The sequence below is a fragment of the Podarcis vaucheri genome, assembly GCF_965113315.1.
Source record: "Podarcis vaucheri genome assembly, chromosome: 9".
Classification (NCBI taxonomy): domain Eukaryota; kingdom Metazoa; phylum Chordata; class Lepidosauria; order Squamata; family Lacertidae; genus Podarcis; species Podarcis vaucheri.
Window position 1 is genome coordinate 79,038,622 of NC_138767.1, and position 15,322 is coordinate 79,053,943.

The 15,322-nt window shown below is 45.8% G+C and overlaps 1 protein-coding gene across 2 annotated transcripts in view; it reads left to right on the top strand.

The window, feature by feature from the left end:
• Nucleotides 1–8,227: 8,227 nt before the first annotated feature.
• RAB28 (RAB28, member RAS oncogene family) overlaps nt 8,228–15,322 on the top strand; it is a 53,897-nt gene continuing 46,802 nt past the window's right edge. Inside the window, exon 1 of one of the 2 annotated variants that reach the window (XM_082238613.1) lies at nt 8,228–8,647. In XM_082238613.1, the coding sequence (XP_082094739.1) occupies nt 8,573–8,647 (75 nt within the window). In that variant the 5' untranslated portion in view covers nt 8,228–8,572. The remainder of the gene's footprint in view (nt 8,648–15,322) is intronic. The other variant, XM_082238614.1, reaches the window with a different exon arrangement.

The window sequence follows — 15,322 nt, forward strand, 5'->3', positions numbered from 1 at the left end:
CGCGCGGGCGCGGAGCCCAAGGGCGAGGGGACTACGGATCCCGGCAGCCCCCGCGCCGGGGACGGAGGGGGAGAGGCCAGGTGCAGGGATGGAGGGATGGGTGGGCGAGCGAGTGAGTGAGTGGCAGCCGCCAAGCCTTGGCCGAGAGCCAGGAAGGGCCTCCCCGGAGGAGGAGGAGGAGGGAGGCGCAGAGCGGGAGGGAGGGAGGGAACCCCAGGGGTCATCTAGTGACGGCGCCCCAATTGAAAATTTGACTTAAAAAAAAAACCTTTCGAATTTTTTAATTTTTCCCGCGGCACACCAGGCAACATCTCGCGGCACACTAGTGTGCCGCGGAACAGTGGTTGGGAAACACTGACTTACAGGACTCTCAGCTTCAGCTCCTATCAAGCGCCTATCTAGTCAACATGCATTATTGGTTTGACCTCATTGTAAATATCCCACAAGTGGCAGCTGGTGTTATTAGGGGACAGTCCTCCCCCAGCAGAAAAGATTTATTTTGGTGAAGTTTATGAAAGTATTCCACTCTGGATATCACAAGAGACACATGGAAATGATCACACCTGCTGTTTCTCTGGCATATGTATTTTTATGAATGGTGTCCATGAGTTATATACTCATGATTTCGGCCATCCTTGAAATGGGCTCTTAGAAGAGAGAATGGGAGAAGATAATAAGCACATGCTTCCATCGGAATCAACAAGACCAAAGACCACTTAACTTGCTGGCTGGGCCCATTCCATGCACAGCTGAACTGCTTGAGGCCAGTGCTGTAAAGAAAAACATTCTCAATAGATATGCAGGGTCAGTTCATATAACCAGATACAGTGATAACCTCTGGTTAAGAACTTAATTCGTTCTGGAGGTCTGTTCTTAACCTGAAACTATTCTTAACCTGAAGCACCACTTTAGCTAATGGGGCCTTCCGCTGCTGTCATGCCGCTGGAGCACGATTTCTGTTCTCATCCTGAAGCAAAGTTCTTAACCCGAGGTACTATTTTTGGGTTAGCGGAGTCTGTAACCTGAAGCGTCTGTAACCCAAGGCACCACTGTAATTGGAAGAGACTCTGGTGGACATCTAGTTGAGAGGTTTTCAACCTTTTTGAGTCCATGGCTCCTTTGATGAACTACATCAGGGGTCTCCAAGCTTTCCTTGCTTCAGGACGGTGTCTTGAGTGACGATCGCGCGGCGGGCCGGAGGGTGGGGGAGCACGTGCCCCCATACTATTTTGGGCGCACTTCCAGGTCGGAGTAGGCCTGTGCGCATGTGCACAAGCTATTTCCGGTGCTCCTCAGACCCAGAAGTGGGTCCCTACGCCATGCCATTAAGAGCGGGTGGTGGCGGCTGCCAGTGGTGGGGGGTGCCGCGGGCTGGATATAAGAGTCCCTCGGGCCTTATCCGGCCCCTGGGCCATAGGTTGGTGACCACTGAACTACATTCTTTCTGCGGCAGCCCTGTGGGTCTCAGGAGCCCAGTTATGTCACCCCTTGCCTGCAGAGCTGGCAGCCCCTCACCACTTTTTGTTCCCTCAGCCTCCTCTCTTCTTCCCTCTCCTTAGGAGTCCTCTGGGCAGCTGCTGCTGCCCACCCTAGTCTCTTAGCTGCCCCCCCACCCCCAAAGAGAGGTGCCTCCTCATGCTGCCCCACAGGGGCCAGGGAAGAGGATGCCCCCAGTCCTAGTGACCCAATGGAGACTGGCCAAAGGTGAACCTGAGGCCAGCAGCTTACCTTGGGAGGTAGCAGTAGGCGCTGCTGGGTCTGCATGGCAGAAAGGCTCCCCTTCAGCCCTGGGCATTCAGCTTCCAGGCAGGCCTTGCACACAGCAAGCGCAAGAAAGGCCAGTGTGACGCTTGCCTGCCCGGCCTCCCATTTGTGGCAGCCATGAAATAGCACCTACAAACTTTCTCTGCTGCCAATGCTGCTTTGGCAGTGGCAGAAGTCAGTGTTCACCCACAGACACATTTCAGTGGTGGTGGTGGAGGAGGAGGAGGAGGAGGAGTTTGGATTTGATATCCCGCCTTTCACTCCCCTTCAGGAGTCTCAAAGCGGCTAACATTCTCCTTTCCCTTCCTCCCCCACAACAAACACTCTGTGAGGTGAGTGGGGCTGAGAGACTTCAGAGAAGTGTGACTGGCCCAAGGTCACCCAGCAGCTGCATGTGGAGGAGCGGAGACACGAACCCGGTTCCCCAGATTACGAGTCTATCGCTCTTAACCACTACACCACACTGGGCAGCAGCACTTTTGAATGAAATCTAAGCTCACCCCTTCCTTCCATCCTTCCTTCCTTCCATCAACTTCTGAGAGATGAAGTTCCACTGGACATTTAACTCTTAACAGTCAGACTTTCAAATGTGAGGAGAGTTGAACTCCTTCACTATAAATATATGACTCTCCTATGTGATAGCAATCTGTCTCAGAAAAGCACCACTCATGTCTTCTGGCTACCTGGATGGTCTGTAGCATACTGTCACACCAATATCACTTTTGTTTCTCTAGGCCAGGGGTCAGCAAACTTTTTCAGCAGGGGGCCGGTCCACTGTCCCTCAGACCTTGTGGGGGACCGGACTATATTTTGGGGGGAAAATATGAATGAATTCCTATGCCCCACAAATAACCCAGAGATGCATTTTAAATAAAAGCACACATTCTGCTCATGTAAAAACATGCTGATTCCCTTGTCAGGGGCCGGATTGAGAATGTGATTGGGCTGCATCCGGCCCCCGGGCCTTAGTTTGCCTACCCATGCTCTAGGCTATCCTAACCTGGATCTTTTCAATATTACTTCTACTCTCAGATTCACAGGTTTCCATGCACGTGTAACATGTTCTTGATGTGGAATGTCACTGCCCCTCTTTTTCTGTTGGATCTACCGGTATTCCTTTTGAATAAGGTCTAACTTTCAGTTGCTATATTCCAGTCATGAGGCTTCTGCCACCAATTCTCAATGTATATCACATCATTCCAACATTAGAATCTCAGGTTCTTCCTGTTTCTTTCCCATACTCTGAGCTTTACTATGTAGATATCAGACACCATGGGGGGGGGGGGTTTGCACCTTCTGGTTTCCCTGCTAAATTTCTCTGCGGTTTACTGGTCCCTGCTGCTCTCTGTGTGACCCATCTCCTTTCCACTGCTCTAGTTATCAGGATGGGATATTGCTTAAGGGTTGTTGTTGGGGTCAAGACTTAGTTTGGGAGAGGCATTATTTTTGCCCTTGTCTGGATTATGTTAGTCTGTGAGCTGTAGAGGTTTGGCAAGGTCTAAGAAGAGAAGGGAGGGGAGATGGGAGGGTGTTGTTTGGATGAGCTCTGTGGGGAGAGGGTGAGATACCATACACTCTGCGATATCTCATGAGATCTCGCCGGAACTCGCTGACAGCCACTGCCGCTTCTTGGGTGCCGCTGCACAACCCAGGTAAGGGAGGCAGGATGGGGAGGCAAAACAGGATGTGCTGCCCCTAGGAGTGGGAAGGGGTGGTTTTGGTGAAAAGTGGGGGGGGGGGGGAGGGGGCAGCTTTGGTGAGGGGATTGGTGAATGAAGTGAACTGGCACAGTGCCCAGTTCAGTATATTTTCTTAAAATGTCATGGGCTTTGTTTAATGACAAAGATTAGATGCAACTTTCAAGCACTCTTTTAAAAAAATAAATAAAATTACTTTTTACTCAATAAAAGCCAGAAAGTATAAGCATGTGTGAGACAAAGATGTTGAACCAATGTGGATTGTACATCTCCTGCCTTGAGATATTATAATCTTGAGGTTTCTTAAACACTGGTCTTTTGAAATTTCACAAAGCACCCTAATTAAAACCACCCTAATTTCCTAACAGAGTAGGAAAGTCACACACATTCTTGCATGTGTTGAATCTCTATGAAATCAATGGGATTTTAAAAGTGGCTAACTTTCTGTCCATTTCACCCCTTATTAAGAAGCCCTCCTGAACAGTCTTTCTCATATTTCTCATATTTCCTATTGAAACCATTAGATATAATCAACGTGACCCAGTCAAAATTAAGGCTATTTCCCCCCTCACTTTTTTTCCCAGTGGAAGAGTTTTAAATGTGCCCAACTTTTTTATTGAAATAAATGGAACTTAAATGTGTTAATAATCTATGCTAGATGATGATCCACATTTTTATGATTTAAAGTCAAATACTTGGTTTAACATTTTGCTTCAAAATAAACTGCAGATTCCGAAGGATATTGGCCATCTTGTAATTTTTAGGTGTGCCTTAATACCATGCAGATTTATTCCCGCCTAGAGAATTCCTAAAGTTACAATCTTTGATCTTTGTTCTCAAGAAATTGGTACCCAAGGTGCATATAAAACAGGCATTAAAGTGGCTTTCTACCTTGTGTTTCTTCATTAGCCATCTAGCTTACCACCCACCACTGCTGTGGATTTAAGGGACTCCACATAATTGAGTCTGTAAATTAACAAACAACCAGACAGCTGCAGAAACTGAGCCCTAGGTGGGACATTGGCCCTAATGTTCTCATATTAGCACATTAAACAAGCAGAAGGGGAGTTCTTAATTATGCCTTGTTTTATGGGAGCATGATAAATTCATTTTCCTGGCCTCTCTGCAGCGTCAATGGATGTGTTTGTGCCAGTGTTGAATTAACAGAGATAACAAAAAAACGGCTCCCTGGATTGAAGGATTATTCCATGTATCTGAAAAAACATCAGAAGCAGGGTAGTAATGAACCTGGAGCACACCCCAGTCTGCTGTTCAGCATCTAAGCTAGCAGTTATTCAGCATTACAAACTGACAGCTTGTAAATGTAAATTTTATTAAATGCACAGCAATAAAAATTTGTAGGTTTCTGTCACTTTGAATAAAAGGCTTGAACCTTTTAAATTATAGCTTGTACAAGCACAGGGCCAGAACCAGGCAGCATTCTTAAGCTGGGGCTTTTAAAAGCCTCATTATTTACACTCACTCATGTAATATCCTTTGCAAGATCCAGATATCCATGTCTCATATCACACACGGGGATGACAGACAGCCTTGCATTTCATGCCTCTTAAAAAATATGGCAGGCCATACATAAAACTTGGCTCCATTGGCCCTAGAGGGCCAGATAATGAAACAAAAAATTAAAGCAATCATATAACTAGTCTATTTTAGGACTGTTCTCCCTTAAACCACACATACTGGATGCTGGTACATCCCTTTAGTGTGAAAAGTGGGTACAAGATTTAGGACAGGGGTGAGGAACCCATGACCTTTGTTCAATTTCATGTGGGTGGGAGGAACCCAGAGGAAGAGGTATAGGGCCAGGGGGTGGGAATGAGGCAGGAGGAAGCGGAATTGATGGAGCAATGGAAGGAAGAGGTAGAGTTCTCAGCAAGAGACCAGTTCATCCTGAATTACTTTGGATCAGTGGATCTCAATGAGCAAAGTACTGTGCGCACACACACCCCGTTTTTCAAAAGCCATGCCATGAAAAATTGAAAATTTTGATACCTCTGTGGTAGTTTTTGTTATGTCCCTGGACCACCAATTGGGAGCCATTCCTTCAGAGAGTTAGCACACAGCTTGAAAGCTTGCTGGGAATTAAATACCGGTACTTGCTGTATGAGCTTGTGTGTGGAACTTTCCCTCATAATCTGTGATGTTCTCTCTGTCTTGGTAACAGGGTCAGCTAAAGTTCTATCCAAAATCAAAACTCAGGGATCATCCTAGTGTTAAAGGTAAAGGGACCCCTGACCATTAGGTCCAGTTGTGGCCAACTCTGGGGCTGCAGCGCTCATCTCTCTTTACCGGCTGAGGGAGCCGGCGTACAGCTTCCGGGTCATGTGGCCGGCATGACTAAGCTGCTTCTGGCGAACCAGAGCAGTGCACGGAAATGCCGTTTACCTTCCCGCCAGAGGTTAGGTACCCCTGTTAGGTCCAGTCGTGGACAACTCTGGGGTTGCGGGACTCATCTTGCTCTATATGCTGAGGGAGCTGGCGTTTGTCCGCAGACAACATCCAGGTCATGTGGCCAGCATGGAACCAGAGCAGTGCATGGAAATGCCGTTTACCTTCCCGCCAGAGCGGTACCTATTTATCTACTTGCACTATGACGTGCTTTCGAACTGCTAGGTTGGCAGGAGCAGGGACTGAGCAACGGGAGCTCACCCCGTCGCACTGCTGACCTTCTGATCGGCAAGTCCTAGGCTCTGTGGTTTAACCCACAGCGCCACCGGCATCCCTAGTGTTAGAACTTGGAAAAAGGAAAATGTAAAGGGATGATTCCTATGAAAATCCAGCTTCAGCTGTTGGAGCTGAATTATTTGGAAAATCTGTCTTCAGATACTAAACTGAGATATGATGGTGGAGACTTTCTGTTCTTTTGATCTGCAAGGCACTGCCTACAGATATAATTTCCTTTGCACACAGTAAATGAAATGCTCATGAAGCCTGAAGTTTCCCCTGGGAGCCAGAATTCTTAGCAAGAATGCCATGTGTTCTAAACCCCATTATCTCAATTTACTAAAATAATTTGTGTCACAATAAAAATCAAGGTCATGGTCACTCATGTTCCTGTCTTCCCTCTTTCTCCAGGCTCCTTTGTGTCTTACGAAATATCCTTTCAGAGGCATGTGCAAAACTCAGCAGTATCATATTTATATAGAGTGAACAGATGTGAAAGAGAAAAATAGTGATGTATGTCAATGAATACTGAAATAATGTGTTTGAGGTGAAAGTTAAGCATTAGGCTGCAACTCTAAGCACCCTTACTACGGAGCAACACCCTACTGAACACAATGGGACCTCTAAGTAAACATACTTAGGGTTTTACTGCATGTTTGCATTGAACTTGTAGCATGGAGAGGTGTCTTACGGTTGAATAAAACTGCTTAGGTTTGTGCTCACGTGTATATAAGAACAGCCAATCTATATTAAGCAATACTGAGCAATTCTGTTTTCAGTTTAGTTTTTATTAAAGGTTTTATTGTGTAACAAACCTTGTTTGTAACACAATAACGAACACAACAAAAAGTACATATAGTGTCTCCACTTTCAATTCAGTCTTTTTTGCAGTTTGGATACATTTGGTATGAGACACTTTTGTCATATGGATTTTGAGATGGGGGGGATAATTATATTTCTTTCTGTTGCTTAGTGTTTGTGCAGGATTTTTGTGAAACTATCATGTGTGTCAATCCTTTATTTATATATTTATTTTTGTTGGTATTACAAGAGACTGGCGACTGGTTGGTCGCCGTGTGGTTTGTATGTGCGAGGGGAAGGGGGCTGTTGAGCCCATCTATAATAATAATAATAATAATAATAATAATAATAATAATAATAATAATTTATTATTTGTACCCCGCCCATCTGGCTGGATTTCCCCAGCCACTCTGGGCGGCTTCCACAGAAACCAAAAAACACTAAAATATCATACATTAAAAGCTTCCCTGAATAGGGCCGCCTTAAGATGTCTTCTGAATGTCAGGTAGTTGTCCATCACCTTGACATCCAATGGGAGGGCATTCCACAGGGCGGGCGCCACCACCGAAAAGGCCCTCTGCCTGGTTCCCTGTAACCTTACTTCTCGCAATGAGGGAACCGCCAGAAGGCCCTCGGCGCTGGACCTCAGTGTCCGGGCAGAACGATGGGGGTGGAGACGCTCTAGTCCCGCACCCTATTCTCAGAGTGGTCAGTCAGATCCTCCTTAAGGGAAACCAGGGAGCAGAACTTGGGCCCAAGAGCACTTTCCCGCGGTTCCCAGCAACTTGCATTTGCAAGCATTGCTGTCTCCCAACTGCGGAAGCAGAGCACAGTCATTGCCATCTCCTCCATGGATTTGTCCAACCCTCTTTCAAAGACGTCCAGGTTGGCAGCCGTTACTGCCTCCTGTGGGAGTGAGTTCCACAGGCTAACCGTGTGCTGCGTGAAGTGCTTTCTTTTGCCTTGCCCTGAATCTTCCAGCTTCCATTCTCAGTGTCATGAGAATGAGAGAAAATCTTTTCTCTGCCCACTTTCTCCATGTCATGCATAATTTTATAAGCAGGAGGGTGTCAAACCATGGTTTTTATAAGCCGGCTGTGTGCGTCAAACCATGGCTTTTCAATTCTGGAAACTGCAGGCAAAGCAACGCGCATGCCCAAATCTCCCTCCCTCGTGCTCCCCTTGCCATTGGCGGACGCTTCGGACGCCCCGCCCACTCCCTCAGGTACCGGGGCTCCGCCTTCCTCTCCCCCCGCCCTCTTGTCACCTTTCACCCTCCGCGGGCTCTTAGTGACCGCGCCGGCCTTGTTACGAAGCCCAAGCTGCCCATTCCAGGGCTCCGGAGCGAACCATTCCTTTAGAGGGGGGGGGGGAGAGGCTCTCCAGTCCGTGCTCTCAGGCGGCGGCTCGCGGTTCCCTCTTCTCTGCGTCCCTCGGCGCCGCTTAACTCCCGTTTCTGCGCCTTCTCCCGCGCGGTGGCCTCTCCGCGGCCGTGTCCGTCGCCGGCTCCCCCCCTTCTCCTGCCAGGTGGTCTCGCCCAGCGTCGGCGTTAACGGAAAGCGCTGAGGGGGCCGAAGATGGCGGCGGCGGCGGCGGCTTCGCCCCTCAGCGACTGAAGGCGCCCTGCCATGTCGGACTCGGAGGAGGAGAGCCCCGAGCGGCAGCTCAAGTTCGTGGTGCTGGGCGACGGCACCTCCGGCAAGGTCAGTCAGCCCCCCGAGGGAGCGAGACTCGCCGTCGCCCGTCATTGCGGGCGGGAGGACCGCTCTCCTCAAGCGCCTCCCCCCCCCGCGAGACCCCCCCCCGGAGGCCGGAGCCGGGCTTGTGGGTCTGGGGTCTCGCGAGGGATCCTTGCCAGCCCCTCGCCGGCCTACCTCGCAGGGTGGTTGTAGAGAGATGACAGGGACCAAACGCGGCGGGGGGCGGGGCTGAAACCCTTTAAAGCATCAAGAGGTGTTTTCTTATTTATTTAGTTACATCGTCTGTGTTGGGGGGGGAGTGATGCTACCGCCTCCCCCCCAATGTAATTAAGAAAGCAAATAGTTTGTTTTAGCAAACAGCCAATATGCACATTAAAGCGATGGTAATTATAACAATAATAGCGACTTGCATTTCTACTCCTTAACCTTTAAAAAAAATCCCATACCTTTCTTAATTTTTGTAGCACGGATCTGTAGAGCCTTAACAAGGAATTGGGATGTTTTGAAAGATATGTACTTCTCTGGATCAGCAGGTGAATATAATTGTTTCTAAGATCATTATAGAAAAGGCATTCCAGGAGCACATGAGTTGTATCTTCTATTGACACCAAGTTGCAACCACAGACTCAATATCTGTCTTAGGAATTCATTTATGTGTCGGCCCATCCAAAATGCTAACAGGAGAACATTTAATCTTGCCTGCGTAAAGAATAAAGTAAATAAATAAGAACACCCCTCCCCACACAAGGATCCTCTCCATGATAGGGCCAGGGCTCCTTAAAGCAGGTGCTCAAGTGACTAAAGAAGCGCCTCCTTGCAAAAAAATCCCTGTGAGCAGTGCTGGATTTACGTATAAGCTAAACAAGCTATAGCTTAGGGCCTCACTCTCTTGGGGCCCCCCAAAAATTTAAAGGAAAAAAACCTGGATGTACATTTCCGAAATATAAGATAAAAAACAAATAAAACCTACATACAGCAACATTGTTTCACTATTAATATACTTCTTATATTGTATTTCAGTTCAAAAAATACTTTGATAAAATACTTATTTTGTTATGTGCAAATGGCTTTAGATACCTATTAGGTCCATAAATAACCATATAGCATATATTCAACACAAAAAACAGCAACAACTTGTTGTTTACAAAAGACAGCTGGACATATAAAGGGCCCCATTACCTTCGGTAGCTGAGGGCCTCATCAAACCTAAATCTGGCCTTGCTCATGAGAGTACAGTGGTACCTCGGGTTACAGACACTTCAGGTTACAGTCTCTGCTAACCCAGGAATAGTACTCTGGGTTAAGAACTTTGCTTCAGGATGAGAACAGAAATTGTGCAGCGGAAGCGCAGCGGCAGTGTGAGGTCCCATTAGCTAAAGTGGTACCTCAGGTTAAGAACAGTTTCAGGTTAAGAACGGACCTCCAGAACGAATTAAGTTCTTAACCCGAGGTACCACTGTATTCACTTTTGTCATTTGCAGCTCAGGGCTCCTTTGTTTGGAAGAACAACACTCCACTGAACACAGTGGGACTTATTGTTATTGTTATTATTACTATTTAAAAATAGGGTCATTTCAAAAATAGGATTGGGCTGTCATATGATGATTACAGGTTTTAGATTGTTAGGAAAAAAAGACACTGAAACTTTCTAGGGTTTCTATTTTATTTATTTATTAAATTTATAGAACAGCTTTACCTTCCAAGGAGCTCAAGGAGGGGGTACATAGTTTCCCCCCATTTCATCCTCACAAGAACTCTTTGAGGGAGGTTAGGCTAAGAGAGTGGTTCTCAGTTCTTTTTCTCGGAGGCCACACTTGCAGAAAAAAATTGCTTGTGCCACACCCAATTTTTTCTAGATGAGAAAAACATTGGAAAACAGAAGAAAGACCAACTAGCACTGCTTGTACACAACTACTTTATATTATCATGGGACATCCAGAAATTATAAAGCAATACAGCTACATAAGAACATGAATTATTTTGCAAGGTAATCTCAGTTATAGGATGAGATAGTTCTCATTATCACTTGATGCTCCTCCTCTCTTTAAAAAAATATATATCCATTCCCCCCCTGTATTGTACTGAACTGTACTGTATTACATGAAAATGTTTAAATGTTTCTTTGTCCTTGAATCTTCCTGCCACACGCCATCCTCTCCTGCCATACCCTTTGAGAACCACTGGACTAAGAGATGGTAACTGGCCCAAGATCATCCAGTGAGGTTCATGGCTGAGTGGGGATTCACACCATGGTCTCCCAGGTCATAGTCCTAACTATTATGCCACACTGGCTCTCCAAATAACCCTGGTATTTCAGTATTCTGAAACAGGTGAGGAGGCGTCCCCGCCCCCACAAGCAGAAGAGCACAATTTGGGTGGTGGTGGTATTGGAGCTGGTGTGTTGGCCTCTGCTGCTCCCCTTGAGTGTTTTCAATAAAGCTTTATTATAGTAAAGCTGGGAAGGAGCCAACAAAGCTGTTAAATTCACAAAAGGTCCCGAAATGGAGATTAATGTTTTTTTTAAGTCCCTAACTTGATTAAAAGTCTATGATTCTATGAAAAGTAAAAATGAGCCTAGGTAGCCTTCCAAGGGCACTAGAATGCATTTTGAACTGGACCTGAGTGGGAAATCATGGTGAGTAGTGTAGGGTAAAGGGATCCCCGCATACTATGCAAGAGCATCCAGCGATGCAGGTCTCTGCACCTGCAGTCTGAAGTGGAATAGCCCAGGCACATCATTGAGAACTAGGTCTATTACCAATATTGCATCCATTTACTTTTCAGTAGCATTCATTTAAGATGAGGAGGAATAAAGTTCTGTTCTAATAAAAATGATATAGCCTAGCATAAGGAGTGTGCCCCGTGCCCACTGGTGAATGATGAGGGGAAAGGGTTTAGTTGTTCTTAGGATAAGAGAGCAGTGGAGTCATATATGCAAGTAGAGCATCGTCAGGTCTGGCCCACCCATGAGGCAAGGTGAGGCAACTGCCTTAGGTGGCAGGATCCACAGGGGCAGCAGATCTGGCCTACAGCAATGGCTAGACCTGCTGCTTGGAAACTGGATCTGTGACCTGGAGCTGTCATCCCATCCCCAAGTTCTGCCTCCACAGTAGCCTCTTGGTGAATAGGAGGTGCTGCTGGTCTCCTCCCACCCCTTGGGGGAAAATGTTGGGGTCTCCTGGGCTCTGCAGCCACCCAGCATGTTTCAGAGTGAGCCCCTTTTCCTCACCACAACAGTCTTTGATTCCCACTTCAACCATCAGGTAAGGTTGATTTGATTCCACCACCCTGTTTTTTCCTGTTGTAGATCTTCATGCATCTGTCCTTCCCTGTGGTGGTGGTGGGGGCATTTTGTGGTTTGCCTCAGGTTTCAAAATGTCTTGGGCCAGCCCTGAGCATAGTGGAGGAATCGGACTCTATAGCTGAATGGAAATTTGCTGATACTGTGTCAGATTCACAGAGAGCAACTTAAATCAATCAATCACCTTTCTAAAGTTAAAACCGTATAGAAATTACAGAATATAATTTTACAAAATATAAAATTACATATTACAAACATGGCAAAAATAGTCATTAACAATAAATTAAACACCAAAAAGTACACAACCGAATTGAACAATTTCCATATAAATCAGAATAAGGTCTAAATAAAGATGCAAAAAATTAATATCAATAACAGCAACAACCCCACCCTCCACAAAATCCCCTCAACAACACTCCAACCCAAGAATCTGTTCAGCAGCCACAGCTTTTGCATCTGGAGCCAGTCCAGTCCTGCCCTCCCAGGCCAGGTGGAAAAAGGCCAGCAAGGCAAGGATCAGGTCTTCCTGGCCTCACAGCCAAGATAGTCTCTTATGTACCTTGCCCTAGTGCAGTGCTGCAGTTTCAGCTTATTCCTTCTATAAGCTGCCAGCTTGTATTACAAGCCTGGTTTAAAATTGTTTCTGGCCTCTTTACGTAGCTCTGAAGTATGTACCAACCAAGCCATCATAAAAAAATCATAGAGTAATTATAAGGATAGTTAAGATTGTTTTCTAAAAGTCTCTGGCTGCTCTTTTACATTTACAGACAGCCAAAATAGTTCAAAATGTGTGGCTGTAGTGCTAGAAATAGCAGGCACTACTTGTATCATGCTTTAGTGTTCAAGAGTGTACATTTAGAAGCATGTACATTCAGGTCCATGGGACACGGGTGGCGCTGTGGGTTAAACCACAGAGCCTAGGGCTTGCTGATCAGAAGGTCGGCAGTTTGAATCCCTGCGACGGGGTGAGCTCCCATTGCTCGTTCCGTGCTCCTGCCAACCTGGCAGTTCGAAAGCACGTCAAAGTGCAAGTAGATAAATAGGTACCGCTCCAGCGGGAAGGTAAATGGCGTTTCTGTGCACTGCTCTGGTTCGCTAGAAGTGGCTTAGTCATGCTGGCCACACGACCTGGAAGCTGTACACCGGCTCCCTCAGCCAATAAAACAAGATGAGCTCCGCAACCCCAGAGTCAGTCACTACTGGACCTAATGGTCAGGGGTCCCTTTACCTTTACATTCAGGTCCAGCTTCATGACATAGCATCCTCAGGCCATGGCCCTGTCTCTTACCCTGGGTCTCTGATTAGTGCTAGGCAGTTTGGTTTGGGCACCTTCCATCTTACTTTCCCGCAGTGCTTCTGGTGCAGCATTATTCTGGGACATTGTGGGAAGTTAAATAGCAACTTGCTGCTCAGGGGATGAACTGATATAGGTGGAGGTGCGCCAAGAGTCACTTTGCCAAGGACACACCTCTTCTTCTTGGTCTTTGATAACTGAACTGTTGTTATTAGTGCCCCTCCTATATAATCTGTTTTAGTTTATTGCATGGTATTTGGGGGTGGATTTGTTTTCATTATATTGTATTATTTTTTCTAGCTGTAACCTGCCCTGGGATCTTAATGTGAAGGGTGGGTAATAAATACGATGATGATGTTGTTGAGAAGAATTGCTTTGCTGGATCAGACTATCCTCCTAGTCCAGTATTTTGTTTCCAACAGTGACTGGCTGAATGCTTCTTGAATCTAAAGAATGTATTTATTTTACATATTTAGTACCTCTCCCTTCAGTTCTGAAGATCTCCCAGGGTAACTTATAGTAGATCAAAAAACCCCAAACAAAAGCTTAATGGTAAATCAGCAGTAGGGAAAACCTATCACAACATTAAAACCAAAGCTGCAAAGTTTACAAAACTGGAGCTACCTGCAGACATTGAAAAGGTCTTCACTCTTGACACAGAGATTTCAAAAGTTGCTTAGGCAAGCTTACATAGGGAGAGTGTTTCAAAGATGGGGTGCCACAACTGAAAAGACTAATCCTGGCCACTCCCTGCCTCATCCCTTAGTTATATTGTACAGAATTAGAGCAACTGCCTGTTTATCCCTGCTGATGGTAGTTCTCCACAGGCCTTTCTGTTTTCTGATACCTCATATCCTTTAACTAAAGATGCTGGGAACTGAATCTGGGACCATACACATGTGAAGCAATGAATTATATTAGTGTGGGAAACCTGTGGCTTTTCCGATAAGAACAGCCTCATGGTGAGTGGCCAGGAGTTGTAGTCCACCATCATCTAGAAGGCCACATTTACCCCAGCCTTCAACTCTAGTGGAGAAGAGCCATGCCCTCTGTCCAGAAACAGGAGCACTCAGTTTGATATCAATGGAGCAATAACAAGCAGAAGATACAACAGGTTGGGGGTTCATTACTGATTTTTGGGAGCACTGAAGTACGTTTCTTGGATTGTGTGGCACAGTTGCTTGTAGAGTTTTTACAGTTTCTGACCATGTCTGTTCCCATTGTATTGAGAATTACCATATGATGGTTATGAGTGCCTTATATGACATGATACACTTGACTATAATATTGTACGCTGTATGCTTAGAATTATACTCTTCTAAACTTTTAGCCCTAATTATGGAGTAGAGACGCTTACTTTTGAAGAAAGCCTTTATTATTTTACATTTTTAAAAAGCATTTTAAAGTGTGTAAATTACTTTACAGCTTGTTTTTTTTCCATCCTGATGATATCCCTATATGGAAAGTGACCATACCCTAGCTTTTAAGAAATGTAGGTAGCATTAGCAACTCCCATGTTGATAAGGGCTTTGAAATTGATTGAGATTCACACCCAACACTCTTTCTGCAATTCTTACAAGAGTTGTGATTCATGTGTATGTGTCAGTGTGGCCTGGTTCAAATGTAACTGGACTTCTCACCAAACTTTGGTTTGAAGAAACTTGAGTGCTTCCCTTTCCTCTTGTGTGACCGGCTGCAAATGAGACTTCCTGGTTTTTTTAGACCAGAGTTTCCCTGATGTCTGAAATTGTAGTTTAAGGACCACCTACAATTTGGGATTGCAAATCAGGGTGGTAGTGGAATGCTTAGGTGCATGCCCACTCAAATCATGCCTAGCTGTGTGACTCTATTGTGTCTGAACTTCACCTCTTTCTCAATTCAGGTTAGGCTGTAGTTAATGAAGGTTACTAAATTTGGTTTACATGCATGATAGTCAGAATGCTTGTTCAAATCATGATTTCCAATTCTGATTTGCTGTAATGAGAAACAATAGTTTGAAAAAATGGCACTGAAGTGGCAAACTGTGGAAAGAAGCAGCTATGCCCCACCAGCAAATAGTGCACAAAGGAAGAAGTTATTTTGC